General features: G+C 51.8%; 1 protein-coding gene across 9 annotated transcripts in view; it reads left to right on the top strand.

The window, feature by feature from the left end:
• The window catches only part of IKZF3 (IKAROS family zinc finger 3), a 23950-nt gene extending 1990 nt beyond the window's left edge, over positions 1 to 21960 (top strand). For 5 of the 9 annotated variants that reach the window (XM_031600688.2, XM_031600693.2, XM_031600689.2 and 2 more), the window contains exons 2-8: positions 1787 to 1840; positions 2127 to 2237; positions 8873 to 9130; positions 9765 to 9932; positions 11411 to 11527; positions 15749 to 15865; positions 19339 to 21960. In XM_031600688.2, the coding sequence (XP_031456548.2) occupies positions 1801 to 1840; positions 2127 to 2237; positions 8873 to 9130; positions 9765 to 9932; positions 11411 to 11527; positions 15749 to 15865; positions 19339 to 20012 (1485 nt within the window). In that variant the 5' untranslated portion in view covers positions 1787 to 1800 and the 3' untranslated portion in view covers positions 20013 to 21960. Of the gene's footprint in view, positions 1 to 1682; positions 1841 to 2126; positions 2262 to 8872; positions 9131 to 9764; positions 9933 to 11410; positions 11528 to 15748; positions 15866 to 19338 lie in introns of all 9 variants that reach the window. The other 4 variants (XM_090125369.1, XM_090125366.1, XM_090125367.1 and 1 more) reach the window with 4 other exon arrangements.

Below are 21960 nucleotides of genomic sequence, written 5' to 3'. Positions count from 1 at the left end.
ATGGTCTCAGTGCTGAGCAGGGCGCCCACAACAGTGGTTGTGCTGCTGAGATGCAGCCACTGCCATGCTCCCGTGGGGCTGGCTGTGTCCTGCTGATCACAGCAGGTCGGTACAGCAGTGCCATCCGGATGAAATAGCATGGAATAACGGGGATTTGACCCTCTTGCCTAAGCACTCATTATTTTCAGAGCTGTGAGGATCTGTTTAATGAAGTGTCCATTAATATGGGAGTAAATTCAGAATCCAGAGCAGGGAGAGCTTTTTCTGTGTGCTGTGCATTGGCTGATGTTTCCATGTCGGTGCCCTGGGTACAGTCGGGCCCATTTGCCTCTCTGCACTTCACACTTCCTGCTATGGTAAAATGAAACAAAGGCAAATTAGAAGCTTTAAATATGAGGTAATTGGGTATTTCTTATGCAGATGGAGTGAATATTTCAACTTCTTGTTATCCAGTCCTGTGACCTCTCTTAAGACAGAAGTTAAGGGAAAATTTACGGCTCTAGGAAGAGAGGCTCCATGAAAAGCTTGTCCTCGTGCAAGGACGGGAGGTCTGATTTAATTACAGGAGATATTTCATAGCTGGCAATACTTCACAACTTGTCCACAGCCCCGGGAGCTCGGGCTGCTGATGGTTTGGGTCGCTGCAAAGCCCATCCTCACCGCCTCTCCTTTTCTTCCTGCTCTTTGGTGAGAGCTCATGAAGGGTAATGGGAACGATGTGCAGCACAGAATCATAGAACAGAACCACTCATGCTGGAAAAGACCACAGTGATCACCAAATCCAACCCAACCCCTCACCCACACCGCATCCCCCAGCACAGCTCTGGGACCCACTGCTGAGGAATGGGTACAGGGTGCTCATCTCTAGGGCTGCAATGGAGCCAAATGTTGAAGAGCTGTGCTGGGTGGGTTTCCTTTTGCTTTCCTTGTTGGTGGGTCTCCTTTTGCTTTCCTTGTTGGATGGATCTGGTTTTGCTTTCCTTGTTGGGCTCATCCACCCATGCAGCTCTGGGCAGCCCTGTCTGAACACTCCATTTCTCTACACAGAGTTAACAGAGCTTTATACGTTGACGTTGTGGAGACCACAGAAATGTTCCATGTGTGGTGGTGGCACAGATAGATAATAATGGGCTGCAGTTGACACCTCCTGGCTGAGCTGTTACCTAACCACCAGGAAAGGGTTTTGTCCCTCCTGATGCTGCTCCTGGGTTACGTGCAAAGCGGAGAAAAGATGTTCAGATCTGTTAGAAAAAAAAAAGAGGAAAAAGAGAGAGGAAAGGAAGGAGGAAGGAAGCAGGTGGCTGTGACACCGTGAGGAGGGTGAAGCCTGGAAGCCAGCCTGCAGCTGCAGGGCTCTGCGGGCTCCAGCATCCCATGGGATCCCCATCACAGCTCCCAGATGGGAATTGGAGTCGTGTCAGTGCCAACAGATCTCATAAGGGCTGCAGGGTCTGTCCTTGGCTGTGGAAGAGGGGCTGTGGCACTTTTTGGTGCTTTGGGCTCCATCAGGGTCAGCGCTCGCGGGGCGCAGAGGGGTGAGGGATGGAGAGGGCGAGTTGTTTCTGAGCTGCAGATTGTATTGAAAGCAAGAAATACAGAACCTCTCATTTGGGGCATATGTAAAAGCCTGTATGCTGAAACGTGATGATCATTAGGTAATTATTTGAGTTTTGCTTTTTCAGTTTTGCTTCCAGTGAAGAAGACGGAGCTCTCAGATTAGCAGCCGTACTGCGAGCAGCTTTACAAATCTGGAGCAGCTCAGAGCTGTTTTTTGTGTCTTTTGCAGATTCACAGAGCAGCATGGATCTCAGCAATCCCCAGGAGCAGCCCAAGGCCGCAGGTACGGCCCCAGAAACCCCTTTTGTATGGGGGGGAATGTGAGGATGAGGGCATCGTTGCTCTTGCTGTCTGACTGTTAATGTTCACAGCGTATTGAAATGATTGATTTATTAAAGATTTGGTTCCCACTGTGTCTGGGAACCTGTGTGCAACTTCTGGGCGACAAATTCACTCCATGGAATTGCAGTGGGTGCAGCAATGAGAGCACTGAGAGCAGTGCTGGGGGTTGGGGCTTGGAAGCAGTGCAGCAGAAATAGTCATTTCCCAATTTGCTTTGCTTTTTCCAGAGGGACAGGAGGTTCTGGAGGAGTGCGACCTGAGCAAAGGGCAGGAGGTGGAGGGCACGGATAATGCAGAGGAGCTGAAGGAACACAGTCAGTCCAATGGAGAAGCAGGAGGTACAGTGGGGATGGCACAGAGTGGTGGGTGTTCCTTGGCTTTCTGTGCGTCGTGGGAGTGATGAGGAAGGATGTGTTGGGTGTAATAGAAAACAAGCAGCTCCTGGACTCGAAGCACTCCTGCTGGCTCTTGGATGGAGAAATTGTGCCTTCGTCCTGCATGCACACAGGGTGAGGGACCTCGAGTTTCTCCCTTGAACCAGAAACTCATGGCCTGAACCTGCAGCACTGCCAACATTCCTGCCTGGAATAGATGTGCTGTGTGTCCAGGGGGGCAGACATGAGATGCAGTGGGGGCTGGGGGTGATGCCAGCGCAGCAGTGCTGTGACACGCTGTGGCTGTGGCTGGTAGTTCTGACACAGAGTGTTTGTATCACATGAATTAGTGATCACTGCAGGGCTCTTGGTTTGGGATATTCAATGGGTGCCCCATCCCTGGAGGTGTTCCAGGCTCTGTTTGTTCCTTGTCAGTCTGATCTAGAGGTTGGCAGCCCTTCCCATGGCAGGGGATGGAACTGGGTGGTCTTGAGGTCCCTTCCAACCCAAACCATTCTATGGTTCTGTGATTCAATGACTTCGTGTTGGGCCACAACAAAATGTTTGGGTTTCCAACTTCTCTGTTATTGAAGCTGTGTGTATTACAGTGTCTGGGCTGGTGGGTTCTGCTCCACTGACCCTAAAAAGGGACATTTCATGTTTTTAACTATTGAACATGGAAAACTTGAGCCTTTCCTACACCCAGAGTCATCTAATGCTGCCTTCAGATCCCACAGCACGTAAAGCATTGCCAACCATTTGTCCACCCTCCCACTGTTTCATAGAACCACAGAATCTTAGGGTCACTGAGGCTGGAAAAGTCCTCCAAGATCATCCCATCCAACTGCCCACCTATCACCAGTACCTCCCCACTACGCCGTGTCCCACAGTACAACATCTCAGCACTGTGAGCTGCGTGAACACCTCCAGCTGCAGTGACTCCCTGGGCACCCATTGCAGCACCTGACCGCTCTTTTGGAGAAGTTTTCTCCTCATATCCAACCATATCAGCTCTGCTTTTCCCCTCCTCCATGCTCACCCCGAGGAGGGCAGGGTTGTTTCAAAGCCTTCTGGTGCTGCTGAGCGCATGGGCTGTGTTTGTTCTGCACTGCAGCTGCTGGTGGCGGGATGCCGTGCGGCCAACGCAGCGCAACCCAACCCTGCGGAAAGGCTCCAGCAGCTGAAGGCAGGAGGTTGCAGTGATGGGGTAATTCAAAGCGTGATGGAAAACGTGCACATCAAAAATTCGAAAAGAAAAAAAGAAAGAAAGAAAAAAAAAACAATTAAAAAAAAAAAAAAAAAAAGAGCCCTTCTTTTGCCTCGAGGGGATGGAAGCTGTGCTGCGGTGCACACGTGTGCGCTCGCTGCAGCCCTACGAGCAGCACTCGCTTCCTGTGTCTGCTCAGAGGGTGCTGGGGCAGAAGTGGGGGAGTGCTCCGTGTCCCTCATTCCTCCGTGCACCCCACAGCTGAAGAGCCCTGTAGTTTAAAAATCAGGTGGAAAGAAAAGGCGTTGCTTCCTGGGGGACCAAACCCAAGGGTCCCCCCAGGACCCAAACCCAAGGATTCGGTTGCTTTGTGCCTCAGTTCCCCCATCCGAGGCTGAAACCTTTGGGGCGTACAGATGTCAGCTCCCTTCCGTGCTTCCAAAACCAAACCTCGTGGTGGCTGCGGGGCTGATGAGGGACACGGGGGGGACTGAGCACTGAGCTCCCACCGAGCCCTGAGCGCACGCACTTATCAGCCCGGGAAGGAAGCGCCGCGTTTTATCAGCGCGTTCCATCTCCGAGCGCTGCGCCCGGGGTTATCTCGCGGCATCAGCGCTGCTGTGCAGCCCTGCGGGGCTCTGCGCGGGGGCACGGAGCGGGGAGGCACCGCGCTGCTGTCAGCCCTGCGCCGGGTGGGAATGCTGCGGGGTGGGAATGCTGCGGGGTGGGAATGCTGCCGGGAGCCGAAGGGCATCGGCTGCCATTGGGACTGGGGCAGGTGTGGGGCAGAGCAGTGCGTTCGCTCCTCCTGCTGTGTTCCCCCCTCGATGGCGGTGGTGTGGGGTTGGTTGCTGAGATGCTTTTGGTGCTGTGATGGATCGTGTGCTCTTTTTCCCGTCTCCTTGAAGAGTATTTCTCTTCGGGGTGTGTTTCAGATCCGTCTCCTGTTGTTCATAGAGACTCAGCACAGTCTGAGTGGGCAGGGACCCATGGAGCCACCCGGCTCACTCCCTGCATTGGGCAGGGACACCCACAGCTCTGTCACAGTGCCCCTTAATTTTGGGCTTCTCGAAATTAAAGGGGAGAGAAATGTTTGCCGTTGGCATTCAGGTGAAATCTGCTCTGGGGTGAATGAGCTGCAGTCCCACCCACCGCCCTGTGCAGAGCAGAGGGACCCAGGAACTGGAATTGCATTGCAGGGAGACGATGCACTGGAGGGGCTGTGGGGAATGGGGCTCTGTGGGGTCACAGCATGGGGTGCTCCCAGTGTGGGGTAACGTTTCTCCTTTATCAGCAATTCCATCCATCTCATCACTGTGTCTCAGGAGGAAAGTCCTGTGGAAATGCTGTTATGGGTTGGCAGAAAGTTGGTGATGGGAAACATCGGTTAGGAAATTGGAGACATGGGTTGGAATGCAGGCTCCTAATGAAACCCCCTCTGTGTCTGAACAAAGAGCTTTAAAGGGCTGTGATTGAGGTCAGGTTCAACTCGCATCACCTCTAAGATAACATGCTTCTAAAAAATGTGTTATTCTTGTAATAATCATACAACAACATAAACATGTTGTGCTTTGGCAACAAAAAGACGTGGCTATTAATGAAGTAGCACCTCCAAATGCTCGGAAAGTGGTGAGCAGTGTCCCTCCCTCCCCTTCATTTTGCAGCCCCCCTCCTTGCATCCCTCTACAAGCAGTGGGACGTGAACACGATGTGACTCTGGGGGCTCCCAAAAGGACTGTGGGTCCAGGAAGGGACAGCCCCTGCATGGCCATGTCTCTGTGCAGCTGTTTTGGGGGATGAACCATAGGTCAATTAATCCCTGATAGAACCACACCCCCTTTATCCACACAGCGGCAGCGTCCTGCTCCCAATCCCATCCGCAGCTGTCAGCACCGGGTAAACTATTTATCTGCTTCCACAATTTGTTTAATTGGATACTTAGGAAGCGGCAGCCGAGAAGCGCCTTTCCCTTTTTCCTCTTTTATTTCTTTTCCCTATAATCTGAGGGAACATCTGCACCGCGAGGCGCTCATTATCTCCCCATCGGCGCAGCAAATCAGCGGCACCGTTAAAGTGCCACATCACCGTGATTGAGTTCCTTTGTTCCCCCGTGGACTTTTTGCATGTGTGGAGGTGTCACAGCGGTGGTGTCACAGCGGTGGTGTCACAGCGGTGGTGTCACAGCGGTGGTGTCACCCCCAGTGCTGCTCCTTTGGTGGCTCCTGGTGCTCCACCTCGTGCTTCTTGCTGCGCCAAGCCCAAACTTTGCTCCACAGTGGCGCAAACCCCGCACATCTTTTTTTTTTCTATATTTGATGCTGCATTAAGTCTGATGATGGGGGGGTGTATACATGGGGGGGGGTGCTACTGAGCCTTTCCCTTTGGTGCAGCCCTGGTTTGTCCCCACTGCTGGTGCTGCTGGATGGGACGCACACAGCACTGCTCACACGGTGACTCACTCTGCAGCCGCCACCGCCGCTTCACGTTGGATTTTTTCCAGCACCCATTGTTTTTACAGTGTTTCAGGTGAAACAAAAATATTACTCTGGAGCCCGTCTTTCATCTCACAGCCACCTCCCCAGGAAGCGAAACCCCACGCTCAGCCCTCCTGCTTTTGCTTTGCTGCGTGCCGCTGCTCTCTGCCCCGCGCTGCCCTGAGCTGAGCGTCGTTCTGGCTGCAGCTCTCCTGAGATAACAACCCAGCTCTGTTATTGCTGGGGGCAGCTGTTGTTTTCCCTCGGTTCCTCTCCCCTTTTTGCTTGCTGTTGCCTTCCTCTTGCTTAAGAGGGACCAGCCTAGAAACTCCTGATCCCATCGCGATGGGGTGTGTGGGTTGGGATGTCGCACCCTTCTCCCCATCTCACAGCGCTTGCTGTGCCTCTGGTGGTGCATGGAGACAACGTTGGGGCTGGAGAAGGGCTGAGGCTGTGTCAGACCCCCCCCCAGCCCTGTGGTTCAGTCTGGGCTGACCTCAGTCCTCCTCACATTGGAGCTTTTCTTTTTATCTCTGCCCTCTCCCAGGTCAGGGTCCGTCTGACTGCAGATGATGGTTTGAGGGTGGAAAAATTCCAATGCTTGTAATGTATCTGATTTTGATAAAAGCCTCTTCCTCAGTGCTGCTGCTCTGTGCTCTCAGCCACTGGAGGGGGAAAGTTTCAATTGAGGCTCTTCAGGCACCCACATGGGACCAAAGCGTGGCGTTGGGATTGCCCTGCAGATGGGGTGAGCTGTGCTCCATAAGGCAGTAAAGCGTGGCTCAAATGCATCCGTGTGCTCCATAAAGGAGTAATGCATGGATTGAACGCATCCCTCGGCTCCATAAGGCAGTAATGCATGGATTGAACACATTCCTCTGCTCTGTAAAGGAGTAATGCATGGACTGAGTGCAACCCTCTGCTCCACGTGGCAGTAATGCACGGCAAGCAGTCAGTGTGCAATGTGGGAAATGCAGAGGTGGCAGCACGGGATGCTCCTTTGGGCACTCAGCAGTGCTCAGCCCTTGTGCTGCATTTCAAGGATGCTGCCACGGCTTTGGGAGGGTGAGAAGCTGTGAGCTGCAGTGAGAAACGGTAGGAAACAGCAGAGAGCTGCTCTCACGTGAAGCTTGCAGCTCATCCCCCCCCTGGAAGTCATTGCTTTCAGTGCAGGCGGAAGGTGAGACGTTGAGTAGAAAGTGGGAATTGAAATTGTGTCAGAAATTGGCACCGAGGCGCAGCTGCGGTGCCCTTCCCTGCTGCAGCTCTGATGGGTTTGGAACCGCCGCCTCTCGAGGGGGAAATGCAGCTTTTTGGGTTTGGGAAAGAGGTTCTGTTGAGAGGTTCTTCCAGCAGCTGATGGCTGTTGTTGCTCAGAGATGGGTGCAGGAACTGAGTGCCAAAGTCCTGAGAGCAAAACCACCCCCACAGGTCGGAGGTGTTTTGGGGGAGCAGGGCTGGTGCTGAAGGAGGAGTGATGAGAAGTGATGTGGATGGACCCATGGACCCATGGACTGCACGGAACCCTCCAGCAAACCCCCGTGAGCTGTGTGAGCCACTGGGAGCAGAGCAGCCCCAGGGCTGGGCTTCCCTGTGATGGAGAAGGGCGGTGGATGCCATCATCCAGGGGAGCACTCCGAGGGATCTCCCCGAGTTCTCCTCTCTGCTTGAATTCCTGCATGGGATAACACAGCTCTCAGCCATCTGTTCCTCCCATCTTCGTCCCAGTCACCTGAGCACGGCACCAACACCAAGGCTGGAGGAGTGGCTGTCACCAAAATACGGCTGAAAGCATTGATTTCATGGAAGTATTCATCGCCAGGTTTTTATTTCTCAGCGCCGCTTTTATGTCACCGCCTCATTTTCGCTGCCACTGCTGTTTGTTCTCAGCATTTGATGTGGTTTATTACTCAGAACCGGAGCTAATACACTCAGCAGCCCAAGTTCTGCACTTGGAGAAGGGATCAGTGATTCAGCCCCATGCTGACTGCCCAACCCTCCACTCAGCAGAGCGGCAGGCAGCCACGAGAGCAATGCTTTCCAACAGGACTCAATATATTTCATCTCCTGACACTTCCTTTCACCCAACTTGAGGCAGAACTCAAGGCTCAGCCACAACCTGGACAGAACAGTCAGAGTTAAGCAGGACAAAAGCTGCCCCATCAATTGGGAAGGATTGTAATGCGAGCTGTGATGCTGCGGTGGAGAGGGAGAGGAAATTTGGGCATCATCAGCAATCTGTACTGTGAGACCCATTTGCTCATACACGGAGCATTGCTAGCAAACTCTTAGCTGCGTGTTCTGCTCTGCTATTGCCATGAGTTGACACAGAGCTTGTCAGATGCTTCTGAAAATCTTGGAGATCTTTGGATTAATGCTGCAGTGGCAAGTGAAGATTAAAATGAATTGCTCAGGATTAATTGCTTAGAATTAATTGATTAGAATTAATTGGTCGGAGTGTTTACCCTGAGATCACTGGAGGTCTTAGCAGAGCAGATGCAGTTTTTGGCCATGCTGGAAGCACGCAGGACGTTCCCAATGCCATTCTGCCATTCTCATTTCCCAGCTCACAGAAACGCCCCGTGGCATTAATTTCTGTGGGTTATTGTGGGTTGTGCAAACCGGTGCTTCCTTTTGCATCCTGAACAGCAGCACCCTGTGAGTGCACGTGTGGGGTTTGCACTGCGTGATGCTTTTATCATCTGCAGAAGGAAATAATCCACCAAAGGTAACAACAGGGCTTATCTCACTGAGGGCACATGGCACGCGGGGATTTGTCTGACTGCGTTTCTTTATCTTGGTGAGGTTAAGCAAAACTCTTGGGGAGATGACTGATAGAAGTTTATGTAATTTTTGGTGAGTATTTTATCTGAGATGATCGTTTTTTCCCCCACTTTTGTGCTCTGTTTTGCCTGCAGATGATGTTAAAGTGAAAAGTGAATACAGTGACAGAGAGGAGAGTGCTTTAAATTCTGAGCGCATGGAAAACCCAGAAGAATCCGAAATACCTTACAGCTACCCCAGAGAATACAATGAATACGAAGGCATTAAGCTGGAAAGACACCTGGGCTCCTATGACAATGCCAGGCCAGCGAGTGGGAAGATGACCTGCGATATCTGTGGCTTAGCCTGCATCAGCCTCAATGTCTTGATGGTTCATAAACGTAGCCACACCGGTAAATATCCCACCTTCTTCTTCAAGACCTAAATACTGAAAGGATAACAGTCTGGGATGCAGAGAGGATGCCGAGGTTGGGCTTTCCTGGTTCCAGGGGTCTCTGGCAAATCGCTCACGTTTCTGTGCCTCACTTTACCCACTTGGCCCTATTGGGACTCCATGTCACAGCAGCGTATTGGTGAGGCATGTTAAGGATTTTGGATGAAAGGCACTATGTCATTTCAGTATTTCAGCCCCAACACAGGGGTTAGATGGTTTCTGTGCTGCCATTTCCAGTCTGTGTGCTGTGTTTCTCTTTGTGCCATTCTTGCGCAACAAACCAATGAGCATCTTCGGTTTTGAGCTGTAAGATAGGACTTTTTTTTCTTTCTAAAAGTTGCTAGCTTGTTGGAATCAGCCTCCTCCAGACCACTCCTTTCCATGGAAAACCTGTGCAGTGGTTTCCATATGTGTGTTATGAGAAGCTCTGACACCAGAGCTGCACCCAACTCCCACTGAAGCCAACGGAAGGGCTGTGTGTTTCTGTATACAGAAATTGATCTCATTCTTTCCCCTTCCAAAAAGGAAAGGGTATGAGGATGGCGTGATACCCACATAACCATTAAATGTCCTTTTTTGTATGTCATTTTAAGGTGAGCGGCCATTCCAGTGTAATCAGTGCGGAGCTTCCTTTACTCAGAAGGGTAACCTCCTCCGCCACATTAAGCTACATACAGGGGAAAAACCTTTTAAATGTCATCTTTGCAGTTATGCCTGCCAGAGGAGGGATGCGCTAACGGGTCACTTAAGGACACATTCTGGTAAGTGACTTCAAAGGCACTTCGTGTGTTTCAGATGTGTGTCACCGGGACACGATGTGCAGAAAATAGTCAGCAAAGTTTGCGCAACTGAATTGGCTCTGAGGAGCTGGCAAAGAGCAGTGACTGCTCTGTGCCATGTCAATGGGACCCAATGGGACCCAATGGAACTGTGTGGGACCCAATGAGACTCAACGGGACCCAACAGAATCCAGTGAGACTCAATGGGGCTTGGAGAGACTCAATGGAACCTAATGGAACTTGGTGGGACTTGATGGAACCCAATGAGATCCAATGGGACACAATGAGACCCAAGGGGGCTTTGTGAGACCCAATGAGACCTAATGGGACCCAATGAGACCCAAGGGAGCTTGGTGGGACCTAATGGAATCCAATGAGACTCAAGAGGACTTGGTAGGTCTTGGTGGAACCCAATGAGACTCAATGGGACCCAGTGGAACCCAATGAGACTCAATGGGACCCAGTGGAACCCGGTGGGGCCATCCTGGGACTTGACTGTGCCCTGGATGTGTTTGAACACTATAGGAGCAGAACCAAAGGCAGCGTTGGTGCTGGTAGCACCTTGGTGCTGGGTAGTGCCTTTCATCTGAACTTCTTAACCTGCTCCACAAATGCGGCGCGATCCCTCGAGTTTGGTGTGGGGCGTTGTGTCCATTGCACAGGTGGGAGAAACGGAGGCACAGAGCTGCAGTGATGTGAGTAACAAGCCGGGTAGAAATGGATGAATTCCTCCAATTCTTTAAGAGCCAGACCATGCTGCTCTTTGATTTCCTGTCTTATAAGGGGGCCCAGAAAGAAAGCAGATGTTCTAAATGATAGATATTATCTCTGCACAGTGCTGCATAGAAAAAAAAAAAAAAAAAAACAAGCCTCACAAAGAACTGAAGCTAAAATTGAGATTTACCTGATGTGAGTGAATGAGATGGGTTTGGCCAAAGGCCAGAGCAGTTGTTGTGACCGTACCCCCACCATCGTGCTCCCAACACAACTGGTGCTTACCAAGGCCAGAGTTGGAGGGGCTGGCTAATTAAACAGCATAAAGAAAGCGAACTAGGAACACAGCGTGCTTTCTGATAAGCTTGTTTGGAGATGAACTGAACCCACAAATGGTTTTGTTTTGGTCTCATTTTCATCACTTTCATGAAATCCTTAAAGAACCCAGTGCAGATGGAGCAATGCTGGGCAGTGGGACGTGGCGGCGCGGTGCCGTTCTGCCAGGGGAGGTGATGCTGAGGGGGTCTGCCAGCTCAGGTCGGCCTTTAGGGAGCTTAGGGATGAGGAAGGCTTTGCAGGAGCCCTCATATAACCCCAATTTGATGGCAGTTTCCATGCTCATGAGCCCAACAGAAATGTAAAGCATTCTCCATGTGCCGAATATTAGGCTGCCAGCAGCAGTACGCCTGAGTGCCAGGGTGGGTGGGTGTCCCTGCAGCTATTTAACTCTCCCCTCCATTTCACAGTGGAGAAGCCCTACAAGTGTGAGTTCTGTGGCCGGAGCTACAAGCAGAGGAGCTCTCTGGAGGAGCACAAGGAGCGGTGCCGCACGTACCTGCAGAGCAGCGGCGGCTGTGAGCCGGGTGAGTGCCTCATTGCAGGGCTCTTTTCTCTCTTTCTGCACATCATTCTGGTGTTTACAAACAGGGCGCCTGGTGAGCTGTTGGCTCGTGGCTTTGCTCCAATGGCTTCCAGTGACTCAGGGGATGCGATGTCTCCCAGAGGGTCAGGTTCAGCGCACCCCTGGGCAGCCAGCAGCAGAACGCTTTCCTTGGAATTGCTTTTTTTTTTTATCTCACAGTGGCTCTGAATACAACTAAAACACCTTCCAGGCAGCATTTCTGTGGGTGACACATTTAGAGAGACAGCAGTGTTAACGAAGCCTGTCTCATGGTAACCCAAAAGCTGTGCTCAGCGATGCTGCTGTGCAGCAGAACTCACAGAGGGCTCGTCCCAAGCCATGCCCAAATCACACTCAGCAATCTGGTGATAACTCCATGCAGTGAGGATCCTTACCCCGTGCAGGGAGGGTCTGTGTGTCATGCGCTGAGAAACCACCCTGAAGAAGCAATGGTTGAGTGGTGCTCGTGGAGCTCCTTCTTTCCAGCAAGCAGTCGTTGCTTTACAGCATCAGTCAAAGGCGCTGGCTGTGCGAGCATCAGCAAGTTTTGGTTTTCATGAGAACTTGTGCACATTGTGACTGTGGTTTTGTGTTACAGTACACACTGTCACGATGGCAATCGCCCCGACGTGTCCACCGCGGGAAAATGGAAAACATGATACCACCCTACATCTCTGCTTTTACACCATTCTCATGGCTCACATTCATTTCAGAATAGCAACACGTCACTTATCCACAGCCTGCAGCGCAGCGCTGCGCGGCGCACCTCAAAGTGGTCGCGGAGGAAACGTGAGTTTCCAGCACACGACGTGGCTGTGCTCTCTCAGCCCTCCTGAAAACACATGGCAGTGTTTCTCGTGGAGCAGTGAGTGATGAAAAACAGGAACTCCTGTCTTGCTGAGGTGTTTTCTTTGCATTCAGTTTTCTGCTGTCGGCGTTGTGGAGCAGAGGGGAACCTCGGCGCGTTGGTTGATGCTTCTGATTTATTTTTTTCCCTCCCAAAGAGGAGCTTTGTGCTCATTTTTAACATCGCTTTCAGACTTCTGATCCTTTTCCCATTACTCCCTTTGCTTTGAATTTCAGTCCCTTTTCCTGCAGTCCTTTCCACCCTTCCACACGGAGCCATCTCTGTGTGCCACTGCCCGTATAACCGAAGCACCACAAGGCACCAGCAGTGCTGTTCCATCCTGCTTGCTTTTTAACACAAGGTTTGCACGTTCCTGGCCCAGCAGCATGGAAACATCTCTGAAGAGCAGCTTCATGCAGCAGCGTTGCTCGGGCCCTGATAACGATCTCTGGTCGTGTTGTTCTCATTGCACAATAACCCGCCTCGGCTCCACTCTCCATTATTTAGTGACCACACTGAGAAGTGGCAGGAAGCAATGCCTCTAATTCGAGCTCGGCTTTGTGCTTGAAGGTTTTGAATACAATGCCCACACGTTCTAAAAATGACACTCTCATTTATGGGGCGAGAGAAACCACGCTATGGAAACAGCGAGGTATGGGAGAGGTGCTGCTGTCCGTGCTCTGCACAGCGACCAGAGCTGGCGGGGAGATGTGTTTGCAGAGGTTCTTGCAGCATCCGTAGAGATGCTTCAGTTTTCTGGCTGTGCTGTTGGACCACTCGGCTTGCAGGGTGTCCCTGTACCATGTTCTGAAACAGGCTGAATGCTTCAGGGGTTTGGGGTTTCCTTATGACTGTTCAGCTCTCAGTGTAACTGTGAGCAAAGCATTCAGTCCTTTCTGCCAGTCAAACCTGGAATTTATGTTTGGATACATGTTATAATTAGATAATGAGTTCTTTAAATTGGGGTCGGAGTGCAGAGTGGGATCTCCTGGTGGGTATGGCCATGCGGGTATGGCAGGAGGAGACGGATGAGATGGATATGGTGACTTCTCTCCTTCTTTGAGATGTCTATGGAGAATGCTGAGAGGGAGTGCTTCCTAAACACCAGACATTGATCCTGGAGTGCTCGGGGGGTGACACAGAGATGGGTGAAGCCACTGGGTTGGGTTTGGGGAAGGGAGTGCAGTGCGATGGGAGAAGCGATGCACCGTGGGAGCAGATCCTGTTTCCCTACAGCTCTGCTGTGAAGATGCTGATGAGAGCTTTTGTGCCCCGTAAATAGAGGTTATTTATTTCTTTAGGAAGAAATGCCCACTGGCAAAGGTCACTGTTGCCTTTTTGCAGGGAGCTGCTCACTGCCCCCTGAATGGGGGGCACTCATTGAATGGGGTTCCCCCAGTGGCACGTAACTGAGAGGACAGGTGGGCACTGATGCTCTGCTGTGTGTCAGGGCTGGTGGGAGAGATGGCAGGAACCAGGAGGAGCAGAATGATTCTGGGGATGGGAAATCCAAGCTTTAGTAGTACATCAGATGGTAAAGATAAGTGTTGAGAAAAGGAGGAACTAGGAAGGAAAAAACTACTCAAATGGAGACACAATAGGTGTTAGCATGGCTTTGTTCATGGCAGTGTGGATTTTTTTACAAAAATAATGGTTGTGAATGACTTGTCACCACGACTGAATCACTGTAGAAGCTGGCTGGGCTGGGGCAGCTCGGAGTGTGAGCTGCTGTTATCTGCAGGTAACGCGAAGCGCTCAGAAGGGATCAGACAGTTTGTGGAGCAGAAGTTCCAGAATTAAAAACCCCATGAGGTGCTGCTGCCCCGGCTGCCCTGACTCATCACAGGAGCTGGCAGCAGCGTGCGTGAGCCAGGAGCTGCACAAACATCACCGACCCGTTCTGGCTGAGGTTTGGTGAGTCATGCTTTGTGCTGCCCGAAACCCATCTGATACCGACTGCAGTCACAATAAACACGTGAGGAGGGGCTGGGAGGTCTGTAGGGAAGTGCTGCATGCAGAGCTATGGAAGGGTGATGGTGCACCTCCATGTCTTGAGCTGAGCAAACTGTAATTTGAGCCTGGCACTGAATAGACCTGCACTTATCAGGACTGAGGTGACAGCAGTGTTTATATCACCGCTCTCTGCTGCTGCTTTTCTCTCACGTAGATGATGCTCCATGTATTTCAGGTATCTCCGTGCTCCACTGGGAGCCAGTATTCCTACTTTGGTATTGCCTCGGGAAAGCAAATTGCCCTTCCCCATCCTCCTTAGGCAGCAAACCCCAAAAGGAAGGCACAAGCTCTGAAAAGGCATCCAGCTGTCACTGCTGTGGTCCCTAACGCTGCAGCCCTCCGTGCTCCTTTAATAGCAAAGCAGCACCACCGATACTCGTTGGTTTTTGGGGTGAAGCTGCAGCAGTTACACTTGTTATTAGTTGGGTAGTTGTGAGATGAGCTGGCAGCGTGGCTGACCCCGCTCTGTTGCTGTGCAGCTGTTTCCCTGAAGCAGTGGGCACTGGAGGAGAGCTGTGGGGAATAGGAGGATCCCCAGGACATCCCATGGTCCAAGGACTGCTCCAGGCACTTCCCATGGTCCAGGGATTGTGGTCCAGGGGCATCCCATGGTCCGGGCTCAAGGGAGGGATCCTGGGGCACGTGTGCACTTCTCTGACAAAGGTTTGAATTGGCTTTCAAACACCAAATGCTTTCAAGTGCGCCGAAGGAGAGAGCATTCTCAATGAGCCGATGGAAAGAAGAGCTGGAGCAGTGAGGAGGCTTGAGAAGATGGGCTGTAAGGAATCGTGGCGGGCTGTGTGAGCTCAGTGGGACGCTGCAGAGCTTTGCAGCTTCTCGGCCCTTCGTGAGAAGGCGGCCAGTGAGTGATCAGTGAGTGATCTGCGAGTGATCTGTGAGTGATCTCTGGAGCAGTGCAGAGGGGCTGAGCGCTGGGTGGGAGCCTCGGCTGGGACTGCAGGTGTCTGCAGCTCTTACTCAAAGCAAAAAGGCCACCAGAGCTCCGGCTCCAGCACTGTGATGCTCTGCAGCCGCCCGTCCAGCCGCCGGGCTCGCGCTTCCCTTTGCATTGGTTTTGCACCGCTCTGTGCTCGGCGCTGCTCAGTGCTGCTCAGTGCTGCTCCCGCTGACCGCAGCGGTGCCCACCGCACCGAGAAAGCAACGACCCACCTTAACAACAGACCTCCAAACTGTTTCCTCCTAATGAGCGGGGCAAACTCCGGACATTAAACCATTCACTTCTTCCTATTTTTTTTTTTTTTCCCTCTCTTTTCACCCATTTTTGTTTTGTCTTTTTTCTTCTTTTCACCTTTTCCAACCCAGCCAACGTGGAGGCGAGGCACATCAAGGCTGAGATGGGGACCGAGAGAGCCCTGGTGCTGGACAGGCTGGCGAGCAACGTGGCGAAGCGAAAAAGCTCCATGCCCCAGAAATTCATTGGTAAGAACAAAAACCTTCTCGTGTGAACTGCAGAGGTGGGCAGCAGCCCACAGGGAGCTCCTCTGTGCTCTGTCAGTGTCCTCTCCAAGCTCACAGCCCAACAGAAGGGGGTAGACATAAAGCAGCAGCCGTTTTCTCACGTGGTTTGAGCAATTTGCTGTAGGTCTTGGGTTTAAAAGGATCTGTTCTATAGATGCTGCTGTGCTTTGTACCTCTGTGTGCAGCAGTTTCTATCTCACGAGCTCCTGTGTGCTCTGCATCAGTGCGTTTGAAATGTTCTCTGCTGGGTTCTTTCCAGGAGGAGAGCAGCGAAGTTGGTGCTGTTGGAAGCACACTTTCTGGGCAGTGGGATTCTTGCTGCGTGCGCATGCAGGATGAGGGCAAGAGATGGAAAGGCATTAGGTCTCTGTTAGTCATCTGCTGCACTTCAGCATGGTTAAAAAAAATATCGAGCCCTTTCTTGTGGTCACTTAGGCTGCAGGATGTTTCCATAGCATTCTCTTTGCATTTAATTCTATATGATCAGGCTTGCACCCTGGGATCCTGAATGCAGGTCTGGCAGGTTGTGTCAGCGATCCCCTGGCTGTCTCATGTTGTTAGTTTCATTTAATTTTGGGAAAGGAAGATGCAATTCTCGTGTCCTGAACAAAGAGCTGACTTAGGAGCTCTATTGCTATGGATGGGTAAGGTTAAGGTCAGGGTTAAGGTCAGGGTTAGGGTCAGGGTTAAGGTTAGGGTTAGGGTTAGGGTCAAGGTTAGCACTGGGCTTTCAGCGTTCATGGAGGCTGCTCATGTTTATTCAGACATCTCACTATGCATTTTACATGCCACCCTTTAGCACAGAGGTGAAGCAGCTCCAGCTCACGTTGTCTGAGCTCCTTTGGGTACTCGGTGCTGAGTCTGCTGGCTGGGAGTCGGACCTCAGATGTCAGGCTGTGATTCAAAACATTAATGCAAATGTTTTTGAAAACCTTCAGCTTCCTTTTTTCTGGTGCTGAGTTCAGCTCCAGCCTGTCGTGTTTCACCACTGCTATCAGTTCAGTCTGCATGCATTGTATTGCACACGGCTGCTGCTGCTGCAGCCACTCGTAGAGCATCCCGAGTCGGGAGGGCTCCATAGGGATCGCTGGGACCAATTGCTGCATGAAGCATCCTGCTGATCTGTTCTGCAAGCATCTTGGGTGGAATGGGCCCCTGTTTTGGTTTGGGCTGGCACTGTATCGTATTGACTGGGAGGAAAAAACCCTTCCTTATGACTTGGGGTCTCTGCTGTGGTCCATATAAGCATGAGGAATCGTGTCTGCTCTGATGTTTTTGCTTTCTCACCTCCAGTGACACAACTAGGAGCCTCAGATGAGGAGGTGGGCAGCAGAGCATGTTCTCTGCACTGTGTCCTCCTTTGTTCAAAGGCTTTTGTTGTCCTCAGCCTTTCCTCGAGCTGCAAAGGAAGAAGGGTTCAATGGAAGTTTTATCGTTCTGTGTTTCACATTTTGCTGTAGATTTCCACTTTTCTTCGGCGCGGAGCCGCACCTCAAGTTGACCCAAGTCAACACCAGCAGCGCAGCTGATGCGTTTCTGCCAGTTCCCACCATCTGCTCGTAGACCTCTGCTTCCTCCTTTGCAAAACCAGCCTTTCCCTGAGACCACTGGCTCAGACATTTCTCATGGTGGTGGAGGTGCAGCGCTGCTCCGACGCTTCACCGCCCCCCACCCCTGTGCTCAGGGCTGATGAGCAGTGGGCTGCCCTGCTCAGCGGGGCAGGAAGCCGCTGCCCTCCCTGTTCCCAGTGTCCACACCTCATCACCTTGCAGGAGCCGCTGTGTGTTTTAGAGCAAGCACAGCAGCACAGCAGACGTGTCATCCGCTACAGCTCAAGTGTGAATTCTGACGGGGATGCTCAGCTCCCCACTGCCTGCTTTGTAAACCAACAGAGAGTCCCATGCTTTCAGCATGCATTAATTTGGCCATTTGCAACGACTTCACGATGCTTCCTGTGGCAGCTTTGCTCAGAGTAATCCGTTCAGTTTTCCTTCTGCAAAGACAAAGCATCCCAGCATTGGGCACAGCACCACCTGTCCCCTCACCACGCGCTCCTTTCCCTGTTCCTGCATCTTTGCCCTCAGTTTTCTCTCCAAATCTGCAGGGAGTTCTCTGTATTTTTGCTTTTGCTACACGTGTGTGTTTTTTTTTTTCTTTCACTTTTTTTCACATCTCACTTGCCCAGAACTGCTCTATGAGTCACACAAATGTGCTATATCACTTTGTTGCCTTCTGTGTGAAGATGGATCACAAGTTGGGTGAGGGCTGGAAGCAGTTACCCTTGTGGTTCTTTAACCTTTCTGAGTGTTTTATAAGAGAAACGTGAGCTCCTGGTTTTCTGCAGTGAAACCTGAAGAGTTTCATATACATTGAGTCATGGTGTTGACAGGTGACTGATAAACATCTGCACTTCTCCAGTTACCGTAACTAAGAGATTTAGTGGATCTGATGCTTGAAAGCCAGTTGCACATGAAGCACTTCATCCTTTTTATTTATTTTTTTTTTTGTTGTTGCTGTTGAGTGAATGATTCTGTTTCATGTAACCGCAGAATTCGGTTAGTTATTTCTAGATACTCATCAAAAAGTGACTCGAGCTCTTCTGGGTGCAGTTTTCTCCCCTCCTTGCACCTGGTGCAGAGGCTCTGCTGCGCTGCCCACGCGACCCATGGCCCCTCCTGGAGCCCAGGGCAGGGCTGGGGCCACACTCAAATCCCCTCTGTCTGCCAACCCAACAGCTCACAGAGCTCCATCACACCAGACAGGGTCACACCTTGCTCCTCTTTTCATTGGGTTCTACAGACACGTTCTGTATACGCATAGATAGATAACTGTTGGATGCCTGGAAACCTCTGTTGAGGGCAAAGACAGCGGGGCAGGCTGTGGTTGTCAGAAGGTTAATTGTCTTAAGGTCAGAAGGTTTAATTGTCTTAACAACACGTTGATGTCCAAGGACGTGTAAGGAATGACTGCTGGGTGGGTGCGGAGTAACGTGGGCTGCATTCAGTCTCTGCTGGTGTTGGTATGAGAAAGGGGACAGGGCAAGAATGGAGGCTTGGTATAAAAAATGGAGTATTTGGGTTCTTTGTTGGTTGGCTCTTTTACAACAATTTTTATCAATGGCGTTAACTTTTTGTAGGAAAAAATGATGGAAATTAACGCATGGAAGATTTTCTTGAGGATATTCTCTCCCTTAAATCCCAGAACAGCCTGACAGTGCTGGTGCTGATCTGCCCCATATCTCCACCACCTCTTCCATTTGAGTTTTGTTCCCAAGCCCGGTCTTTAAAAGGCCAACAGAACCGATGTTCCCCATTTCTGCGGCAGATTTTTCGTTCCCCTTTGCTTCCCAGAGGCTGCAGCCCTCTGGAGAAGCATCACAGAGCTTCCACACCACTTTCTCCCCCTGCTAACGTGACGCATCTCCTCTCTGGCAGGCGAGAAGCGGCACAGCTTTGACGTCAATTACAACTCATCCTTCGTGTACGAGAAGGAAGGCGACATGGTGCAGGGCCGCATGATGGACCAGGCCATCAACAACGCCATCTCCTTCCTGGGGGCCGAAGCCCTGCGCCCTTTAGTGCAGACCCCCCCGGCTCCCACCCCCGAGATGGTCCCCGTCATCAGCACGCTGTACCCCATCGCTCTGCCCCGTGCCGACGTCCCCAACGGCAGCGATGAGAAAAGCCACGTCCCGCTGCGGGAGCGCGCCTTGTCCCCCAACAACAGCGGCCACGACTCCACGGACACGGACAGCAACCACGAGGAGCGACCCAACCCCCCCTTCCCGCAGGGTCCGGTGCTCCCCGTACCCCGCAACGGCCTGCCAGCCTTGAAGGATTTCCCCCGACCCTACGACATCATCAAACCGCCGGCCATGTGCCCGCGCGACGCCTTCAAGGTCATCAACAAGGACGGGGAGGCCATCGGCGCGTACCGCTGCGACCACTGCCGGGTTCTCTTCTTGGATTACGTGATGTTCACCATCCACATGGGCTGCCACGGCTTCCGCGACCCCTTCGAGTGCAACGTCTGCGGGTACCGCAGCCACGACCGCTACGAGTTCTCCTCGCACATCGCGCGCGGGGAGCACCGCGTGCTGCTCAAATAAACGGCCGTCACCAGGGCACCGGCAACAGGGAACCCGCCCGGGTTTAAAGAGCTCAAACAAACATCGTCTCCTCTGTTTTTCTATCCCGGTTTTGCGTGCCAAAAGGTGACGACGCCTTTTTGTTTTCTATTGTTTGGTTTTTTTTTAAACGTGATTATTCAGTGTTTTGTAGCATCCATGCCTTGCTGCTGTGCTGAGCGGTGCTGTGTGATGCGTACCAGAGGCACAGACTGATTTTTATATGAACTTTATGAAAAATTAAGAGCCTTTTAAGGTGTTTTTTTTTATTTTTTTAACGTGCATTTGTTTTCATGGTGTATGCTTTAACGGCGCGAAAGGCTTTCGTTCCCCACTGCCAGCTGCTCTGCTTGGTCAGATGTATAGGAAGAACTTGTTCTTGCTGTTACAACCCCCGGTGGTCTCGTCACCAAAACACGGAAAACTTCGCCTGGGAGGGATTATTCATTCGTTTTTAGAGGTTTTCCCCAAGTCTGAAGCACACACGCTCTTGTCCCATCCGCCTCATTTCTCACCACTCTGCCTCTTTGGAGCCTCTCCCCACGTGCGCCTCGCTCAGAGCAAAAGGAGCAGCAAAACCCAATTTTGGGGCTGGGGTTTGTCAGCAGTGCATGCGTTCGGGGTACCCGGTTGGCTCTCCGTGTGCCAGCTGGGGGAAATCCCCATTTCCACGGACGGAAAGCCCTGATGCATGCCATGAAGGAGGACAAAGCTGCACTGGAGCTCATGGCCACACTGTGCCCTCTGTTTGCCCTCTGTTTCCCCCTGGCCACCAAACGCAGAGCCACCCATCCCACTGCAGTACCAGGAGATCTCAGCACATGTATGTGGGAGTGCGCAGCTCCGTCTGCTCGGACGCGGGGATCTCCCTGGGGCTGCTTTGCAACACGGGCATCGGTGATGACTTTGAAGCTGGTTTGTAAAATGGTTCTTTTCATCTAATCACTGCTCTGCAGCTGTATCATTAGTCATGGTGCGGGAGATTGGTGTGATAACGGTTCTGCTGAGCGTGGTTATTCCTGGCGAAGTGTTTCTGTATGAGCAGGATGTGTTCCCATGGACTTTTCACGTCCCCTGTGCTGCTCCATACCAACACTGCTTTGGTCTTTGGCAGTGTGATATCTGTGGTGGTCCCTCCGCAAAGGGGGGGTCGGGGTGCAGAGCTCCAGATGGGGTATGAAGGGTCAGAAATACCCAGTTTGATTCTGCCTTTGGCCTTGCTCTGGGTGCTGCCTCCCTGAAGCTCAAGGTGCAAAGTGGAAATTATTCATTTTTTCCCCACTAATCACGGAATGGAAAAGACCTCAAAGATCATTGAGCCCAACCAGGACCCTGTCCCAGGAAGGATGGATCAATCAGCTGCCTTGCAGAGTGCTGCAGGAGTGCAAGATCCTGCTTATCTATGGGGGTAAGGAAGGAGAACTGGTTTTGAAGCTTTGGGAAGGCTCGGAGCAGTCCCCATTTTGGCCAGTGTTCTGCTCAGCACCCGTTCCCTCATGCTGCTCCATGGAGACTCAGTGGTTCCATGCACGCCAGTCCTCGTGCATCAAAAGCCATCTCTCCATTTGCACGGGGAGCAGCACGGATTGCAGAGCACGTGTCGCACTGCTTTCCTTCTCACATCACCACTGAATCCAGGAAAACACCTCAGTTGCCCTTCGTTCCCCTTCAGGCAGGACCAGATGCAGCCCACGGCCTCGGGAGCTCAGCAGGAGCAGCGCTGTGGGTTCTGTGGGGCTCAGGAGGAACCCAAAGTCGCTGTTTCCCACTTTGGCACTGTCATGTTTTCGTGCTCTCGGGACAAGGCGCTCGTTTCGGTTCAGCCCGCGCTGTCTGGCGTTAATGAGTGGTTGCTCATTGCTGTTGAACAATGACATATTGTGGAACTTTGACCCAGCCATCTATTAAAAATAATGTGTATTTCCACGTG

This window comes from Phasianus colchicus, chromosome 26 (assembly GCF_987193195.1).
Source record: "Phasianus colchicus chromosome 26, bPhaCol1.hap1.1, whole genome shotgun sequence".
Lineage (NCBI taxonomy): Eukaryota > Metazoa > Chordata > Aves > Galliformes > Phasianidae > Phasianus > Phasianus colchicus.
This window is presented reverse-complemented; position numbering and strand designations above follow the sequence as displayed.